Source organism: Sitodiplosis mosellana, unplaced genomic scaffold (genome assembly GCF_009176505.1).
Source record: "Sitodiplosis mosellana isolate CC-2019 unplaced genomic scaffold, AAFC_SMos_1.0 Smas_scaffold_3863, whole genome shotgun sequence".
NCBI classification, from domain to species: domain Eukaryota; kingdom Metazoa; phylum Arthropoda; class Insecta; order Diptera; family Cecidomyiidae; genus Sitodiplosis; species Sitodiplosis mosellana.
This window is the reverse complement of record NW_022599105.1, coordinates 1-8,266: the sequence shown is the minus strand read 5'-3', so window position 1 is coordinate 8,266 and position 8,266 is coordinate 1. Positions and strand designations below refer to the sequence as shown.

The window sequence follows — 8,266 nt, the reverse complement described above, 5'->3', positions numbered from 1 at the left end:
AAATATTACAAAAATAGAATGAAGAGTAATTCACCAAATTTTTTTTCCCACAAATCCGACCCAAAAACTCAAAATAAAATGGAATGCTTGCGATTCACATTCAAAATTAGAGTAAAATGATAGTTGGTCCTTGATCTTGTGAACAGAAAATGACATCGCATATTTTTATAAATATAGAATTGACGCCGATCAGCTGCGTAGAGCGTCGATGTGAACAGTATTAGGACATTCGTTGAAACAGAAACACTTTTGTGTTTTGTAAATGGACGGTAGTTAATTTTAGCATTTCAATCGGATGTCTTAGGTGATCGGTCGGAAATTCCATACGGTTTATTTAGTTCACTGTGAAATATTGGGCAGAAAAAAAATTCATATTCGATGGGATTATCTTGAAAAGTTCAGAGATTTTGTTATTGTTCAAAACGGAACTGTTTCGATTTTTGTTGCTTTCAAATCGTGCATTGAAAAATTCTTTCTTTTTTAACAATTATCTTATCCAAAATACGCATATTTCGCAACATACGTTCAAAATATAGATCGCGCAATAAACATGTACAAGTTGGAAAATTCAAAACCAAAATTTTGTATAGGTTACACATTGACCGCAAAAGCAATGAACTACCTGACGATATTATTTAGTATTGTGTTCATTGCATTTACGGTTTATGTTCAGTTCAGTAGATACATATTTATGCACAACTTTGCAACCGAAAGTCAATTTGAAATGTACGCATTTCAAGCGGTGTGCGTTTGTTATGGTGAGTTTGTTGTTTAGTTTTTAAAATTGTTTATTTCATTAAATCATATCATTCAAATGCAATCATTTCTGTCTGTGCAATTTTTTGTTCTTGCATTAAAAATTTCAAATTTTGTCTAAAGCGATTGTTATACTCGCGGCCTATATCTTTTCGTCCTACGGCATCGCTAGAGTGAGTAAATTGATTCGATATCTTATTCATAGAGATGAGAAATTCAATCGATATATCAGCCAATTTTCATTTTTTTTCCATGTTTCCATTTCCTCTCTTGTGTTTCAGTAGAAAAAATTGGTATACATGCGAGTGGCACTCATTTGTTGGGGAATATTACTAAATCTGTGGACTGCTTTCCAATTCAATTACACGCTTCTATTGTTGACATATTTTAAAAAAGGATTTCAACTGGTCGATTACTTGGGCGTTGTTATGACAGGTAGTTTTGTAAATTCAAATGCGAATTCAATTAAAAGAAATCGATCAAAAGAGATCATACGAGTATTTGAAGTTGCACAGTACTTCTGATCAGAGATTAAAATTTTACAGTATTTTCTTTGGTGTTTATTTTCAGTATTTCTGGTGACTTTTTATTTCTTCATTCTGATAAGTTACAAAGCGATAAGAGAAGCCATTGAGATCGATACATCTGGAAATCCGCTGCTATACGCATCATATACAGTCAACTATAGTTTCAATCAGAACGTTACTAGCATCATGACTGGTTTTTTGATGTTTGCTATTGTGCTTGGGCAGAGCATCTTCTATGTTGTACACTTTCATTCGAAATTTTTTCCCGAATTTATAACTGTTGGTTATGTTTTATTCGGTAAGTTTTATGAACATTTTTTCGCTATTGAATTTGGTAAAAATATAGAAAAACCAAGAGTGGAACAATGTTCCATGAACATTTTGTAGCAAATTCACAACCAAAATCATAAGAGACCTTTCATCATTTTTTTTTTCAGTTTTCAACATATGGACGATAGTTTGCTGGTTCCGTGGAATTGTCCATGTAAATGAATTCGAATAGTTAATCAATAATGATCATTATTTACTAATTATGATTATTTCTTCCTTTTGTTTATTGTCACAGAAACAAATTTATTTGTGGCCACTAATTTTGTGGGCAATATTCTTGTGTGTATGGTTTTGGGCCATTTCTGTGCTCACCTACTCCAAATCGTGGAACAGGGGCAACATCAAGGCTTTGATTATGTTTTACGTTCTAACAGGTACTTACAGTCAGTCAAAAAAGTATTCGGCCACCTGTAAACAATTTTTTTTCTTCATATTTCTGTGCAATAATTATTCAAAGTCAATTCAATTCTTGTTTATTTATTAAACTTGAAGTATATTCTTTATTATTAATAGCATATTTAAAATATTAATCACATTTTAGAATGTTTTTGGGACCTTTTTCAGTGAGATACTTGAATTTGACGCAAAAAAAGTATTCGGCCAAACATCAATATTGCATGATTTTTTAAGAAAAAAAGAGAATATTTAATATTTTGTTGGGTTTCCTATTGCGCGACGAACCGCCTGCATTCTACGTGGCATTGAATCGACCAAATGTTTGGTCACATTCGTTGGGATTTTGGCCCATTCGGATACAATCGTGACTTTCAACTCAGCTATGCTACTGATGCTGTTTTGGTGTATTTTTCGATCCAAATGGTCCCATAAATGTTCAATTGGATTGAGGTCAGGTGACTGGGCTGGCCATTCAAGCACATTTTCGATCTTTTTGGACAACCATTTCTTCACACTTCCTGCCGTGTGCTTGGGGTCGTTGTCATGCTGGAACACAAAGTCGGATTCAATGTTCAATTGGTAAGCACTTGACAACAAATTTCTTTGAAGAATGCCTTTGTACACATACTGGTCCATTCTTCCATCGATAAACACCAATTTTCCGACACCCGAAGCAGTCATGCAACCCCACACCATCACGGAACCGCCGCCATGCTTCACGGTTGGCGTTAGGTTTTTTGACTGTAACTCCGTAGCGGGTTTTCGCCACACTTTAGCTCAAAAATTCGATGAAAATACTTCAAACTTACTTTCATCCGACCATATCACCTTATTCCAGTACGATTGTGGTGTGTTTGCATGACGAATAGCGAATTCCAAACGAACTTGGCCTTATTAGCCGAACTCACCAAACATTTTTTCCGTGCGATCCGACCATTGTACCCATGTTTTTTCAGAAAATTTCTTACTGTTTGCGGTGTAACTTCAACATTGTCAGTGCCAGCGATGTCTGCTGCAAGTTTTGGTGCCGAAGGCTTTGGATTTATTTTGATTTTTCGGATCATTTTCGTTTTCAGCCGATCGCTGATCTTCGACGGCCGGCCCGATCTTGTTTTGTTCAGTATTGTGTCACTTGTTTTATACTTTTTGATGATTGAGTTTATGGTTGATCGTGGTGTTGAACATATTTCAGCGATTTTTCGCTCACTTTTGTTATTTTTGTGAAGATTTATGATGATTTCTCTCTCCTCGAAAATCGTTTCTTTGGATTTTACCATTTTCCATCGATTCGGCGGTTTTCAAGCTAACTAAATGCGCAAATACATTCTAACTAAGTGACAGTTTAGTTGTACAGTGGAATCTCGGAAAAGGTTATCAAAATGTTCCAGAGGTGATTAACTTTTCTTGACATTTTTCAAATTTGATACAAATTGCATGGTTCAACGATATTTGGTTCAAATTTTATTATATTGGCACATTTTCATCAGTTTACATCAAAAAGTAAAAATGAGTGCCAATAAAAATCGAGAATTTCAATCCGTTTCTTCTTAATTTTCGATATGGCTGCTTCAGATACACCATATTCTGGAGCCAATCGTTCTCCATGAACACCACTGTCGGTTTTTTTCAAAATTTCATCATTTTGCTCTAAAATTAATCTGGCTTGTACTTCAATTTTTTCAACATTTTAATCGACAATACGAATGAGAGCTACGTAGAGCGAATGCAACTCACTGAGTCTATTGTTTATACCGGCTAACTCGTACACAACAAAGGCTACTGTCAGCTGTTATTGTTTGTCAATACGTTTATAAAAAGAAAGGATTAGTAGAACACAAATACACAGCGAACAGGCACTTGCCTGAAACGCCGATCAACGCACGACATATTTTCTTCGTTTTGTATTGTTGGTTTGCATTCCAAAACTACTGAATCGCGTTTAAAATGTACACACGCTCTAAAAAGTTAAGTAAATAATTAACTTTTAAAGGCGTTCAATGGGAGCTAAACGTCGCTTAACTTATCTGGACAATTAACTTTTGTGTGAGTTAACTTTTCCGAGATTCTACTGTATTTCACAATATTAAAAAATTTAATTGGCATTTGTCATCGATAAATGTCAAAACAATAGAAATAAATCATGAAATCGATGAATGGCGGAAAAATTTTTTGCGTCGAATTTGAGGGTTGCGAGAAAAAAACTCTCAAAAATATTCCAAAATGTGTACAATATCATAAATTTGCTATGAATAATATGAATGGGTGAGGGCAAAAGTGAGACTTGAATTCACAGCATATTTAAATGAAACACAAAAGAAAGATTTTTTTAAAGTGTAACATCGACAGAGATTTTTTCAAAGTGAAACACCGCGTGTTACATTTCAATAAAATTTGTTTTCATGATTCACTTTGAAAAACGTTCGCGTAGATGTTTCAATTCAAAATAATATGTATCGATGTTTCGTTTGGAAATATTTTTGTGTTGGTGTTGCATTTAATTAAATTTTTTTCGCATGCTTTGTTTTGATATATTTTTTCATTGATGTTTCATTTCAATAAATTGTCGCAATTAGATAATATTATTAAATTTTTGCATATGGAAATATCTCGAAAACGGCTGGATAAAACGACAAAATGGACCGTGATGTCACTCCCGAAGGGAGTGTAAACACCTGGCTGGTTTGATGGCCTAGAATACAAATCCGGTGAAATTTGAGCTGATCCATGGATTCTCAGGATTCGACCAGATTCCAGCATTTCAGTTTCTTTGCGTTGTGGTGAAATTCCATAGAAAACATAGAAAAAATGATTTTAAAGATGCATATAAAAATGAAGTGCTTGAATCAGGCCGAATCCAGAGAATCCATGGATCAGCTGAAATTTCACCGGATTTGTATTCTAGACCATCAAACCAGCTGGGTGTTTACACTCCCTTTGGGAGTGACATCACGGTCCATTTTGCCGATTGACCCAGCCGTTTTCGAGATATTTCCATGTGTAAATATTTAATAATATTATATTCAATTGCATTGGCCTATATGGAAGACAATCGAGCGCCGAGAACTTATGCTGTTTCGCTCACACTTATGTGCAATTTTTTCTCGTATTATAAGCTGTTGTGTTACGAACAACAGAGCCGCTCGCTTCGTTTCTCTTGATAAACATTGCACACAAACACAAACACAAACACGAACACGATTGAACATGTTTCGCTTTACAAGCGATTATGAATGAACGTAATGAAGAGTTAGTGCCTTACAATATTGAGTGTGTGCAACATTTATTGCGCGTCAATTTCCAAGAGAAACGAAGCGAGCGGCTCTGTTGTTCGTAACACAACAGCTTATAATACGAGAAAAAATTGCACATAAGTGTGAGCGAAACAGCATAAGTTCTCGGCGCTCGATTGTCTTCCATATAGGCCAATGAAAAATAAGCGAAAAAAATCAATTAAATGCAACACCAACACAAGAATATTTCGAAACGGAACATCGCCGCAAGCGTTTTTCAAAGTGAATCATGAAAACAAATTTTATTGAAATGTAACACGCGGTGTTTCACTTTGAAAAAATCTCTGTCGATGTTACACTTTAAAAAAATAATTCGTTTTTGTTTTGTTTTTATGTATTCTGAATTCAAGTCTCACTTTTGCCCTCACCCATTCATATAGAAAATACTTCAAATTTATTAAATAAACAAAAATAGTTACGGTTTTTATGATTAAATGCACAAAAAATTGCGAAAATTTTTTTTTTTTGAAGGTTTCCGAATACTTTTTTGACTGACTGTATACCAATTGATTGGAATTGAAATAAAAGACTTGTCATCAATATTGCATCCATACTCATACGTACATCCTTTTTATCGATATTTTCAGTGCCTATTCTGGCTATATATTTCATGGCTTTCATGAGTTACACATTAGCGAAACGAGCGGCTCAACATCTCAACCAAAGACATCAACTGCCAGAAACATTCTACCCCAAGCGTGAGCCCAATAATTCCAACAAAAATCACAGTGTGAAACGAAACCAAACAAAACCCCAGAAATCTCCCATTTAACTCAACTCGATTACGACTATAAAATTATGTCGATTTTATGTAATACGCGTCATTATTTAAAAAAAAAAAAAAAAAGAATCCAACGATGGGAACAAAATTGGACGACTTTTGATAGATTTAAGGAATAAAAGTGAGAATTTTACAAATATCTAACAATAAAATATGGATTCTTCCTAAGGGAGAGACACTCTCTCTCTCTCTCTCTCTCAAAGTTTCATGTTGATCGCATTTGCAGAAGTTTGGTTCTTGGCCTTCCGAGAAAATGTCGACAAAATTGAGGAAAAAAAATCAAATTTCTGCAAATGCGATCAACATGAAACTTACAGAATCTTATTTTTTCTCCAAAAAATGAAACCTCAGAAAGTTTGAAGCCAATCAGAATTGATTAACGGGTACCTCCCATACAACCAATTCCTATACTTTTCCTTAACACGTTGTGTACGGAAAAGTAAAAAATAAAGTTCTTTAATTGGTATCAAATTTCACATATGAATTCATAAACACATCGAGAAAAACAACTTTTTTTCACATAAAAAGCTAAAGCAAGATTATTTTTTCGTTTATTGTTGTTCGGTCCTGGATCTCTTGTGATTCATTGATGATTTGCAACGCATCTATTTTTTTTGTCGAAATTCCAACTGAATATGATGTTTTATTGATTAATTTATGCCCGTTGTAAGTGGTTCGGATTGAATTAAATCCAAAAATTTAATTTTCAACTTTGCAAGAACGGCCAAAAAATGAAAGCTAATAAGTCAAAGCATAAAATTTGGTCGAGAACAAGAAAAATTGATCTTATGAGTACACTCCATATGCGTTATGGGGCTTTGAAATCGTGATTTTCCCGAATTTTGTTAAATCCTAAAGATTTAACTTTCAAATGCGGGATTTAAGAATTTTTCACGCAAAACCATGTTGCAAATAAGTCAAAAATTGTTGAAAATGACCGAAAAATTCTAAATCAGCATAAAACCCAACCACTTTGTAAGTTTTTTGAGTCCAAATATGCAAAAATATCATTTTTCGTATATTCTCAACATTTAATTTTCAATTGCGTGATTTAAGAATTTTTCACGTTAAACAGTGGGTCAAATAAGGCAAAAGTTGTGGGAAATGGTCCGAAAAATCTAAATCAGGAATAAAAAGTAAGCACTTTTGACCATTTTTGGGTTCAAATAGGCAAGAATAGCAGTTTACGGAAACCCTCAGTATTTCACTTTCACATTATGGTGAATTGTTTTGCGAAATCTCGTTTTTCGACAGTCTGCCCATCCAAAACTTCTAGCCAGCTTCAAATCAAGCACCGAAAGGGTAACTCTCATACAAATTTGGCCTGTTTTGCCAATTTTATGAAGAAAATAAGAAAATTTGTATGGAAGGTACCCGTAAATCGCTTCGAGTTTTTTTGATAAAAAAATAAGATTAAGAAAGTTTCATTTGAATTTAAAAAAAATACTTATTACGGTCATTCTTCGAGAGTTTCGTGCATTTATGTGACACTTGAATTTGAAACCTTTGTGCAATGGGATTTTTAATTATAAATTGAGAAAAGAAATGTTCGAAAATCAGCTTTGAAAGTAATATGTAATTTGTTATAGGCGACAAACAATTGGATCCAGGATTGAGTGCAACTGGTTGTTTCTTATTTCATTTAGACAATAATGTTTGTGCTATCGTTTATGTTGTTTATCATTAAAGTACGCACAATTTCCATCTCAAGAAAATAATAAAAGATATTTTCTAGGGGAATATCACGCAATTTTTATTCGCAAAACTTATTTCTATCTCATTTATTTCATTAAAATCTAATGAAATCTAAGCTATTTAAAATATTTCGCAAAATCTGTATTATTCACTCATATTCACCATGTGCTGACGTCATTACCGCTTCAAAAATGCTGGAAGTGGGTTTTGGTGGATCCTCAGGATCGTTCAGAACTGCTCCCGATTCTGGAAGTGGATCCTCAGGATGGGCCAGGGCATTGTCAAACCCAGTCTGGTCCATCCTGAAGATCCACCAAAACCCACTTCCAGCATTAAACTATTAGACCAAGAGCCCACCATACAAACAACTTTTTTTCTTGTGCACTGCAGAAATTCATAAAATTAACATCTTCCCACAATACTCTAACAGAAATGTACCACTTGTTTCAATGAAATTGGGCAGATGGCTTTATTCGCGGCTTTATTCGCGC

The 8,266-nt window shown here is 34.2% G+C and overlaps 1 protein-coding gene across 5 annotated transcripts; it reads left to right on the top strand.

The window, feature by feature from the left end:
* Nucleotides 1-232: 232 nt before the first annotated feature.
* On the top strand, nt 233-7,785 carry LOC129571956 (uncharacterized). Of its 5 annotated transcripts, XM_055451841.1 has the most exons (8): nt 233-396; nt 674-758; nt 880-929; nt 1,041-1,191; nt 1,327-1,581; nt 1,721-1,767; nt 1,849-1,987; nt 5,887-7,782. In XM_055451841.1, the coding sequence occupies exons 2-8, from the start codon at nt 692-694 to the stop codon at nt 6,069-6,071; spliced, it is 894 nt and encodes a 297-aa protein (XP_055307816.1). In that variant the 5' UTR covers nt 233-396; nt 674-691; the 3' UTR covers nt 6,072-7,782. The 5 variants fall into 5 exon arrangements, 4 of the variants coding, with proteins under 4 accessions (XP_055307816.1, XP_055307815.1, XP_055307817.1 ...); XR_008688368.1 differs by having other exon boundaries at nt 233-758; nt 1,038-1,191; nt 5,887-7,783; XM_055451840.1 differs by having other exon boundaries at nt 233-758.
* The last annotated feature ends 481 nt before the right edge of the window (nt 7,786-8,266 follow it).

Bases quoted from the DNA above. Each gene is read 5' to 3' on its own strand.
- LOC129571956 (XM_055451840.1), top strand. From the start codon at position 551: ATGTACAAGTTGGAAAATTCAAAACCAAAATTTTGTATAGGTTACACA. The intron at 930-1,040 runs GTGAGTAAATTG...GTGTTTCAGTAG, and splicing joins CGTCCTACGGCATCGCTAGA to AAAAAATTGGTATACATGCG. The intron at 1,582-1,720 runs GTAAGTTTTATG...TTTTTTTTTCAG, and splicing joins TGTTGGTTATGTTTTATTCG to TTTTCAACATATGGACGATA.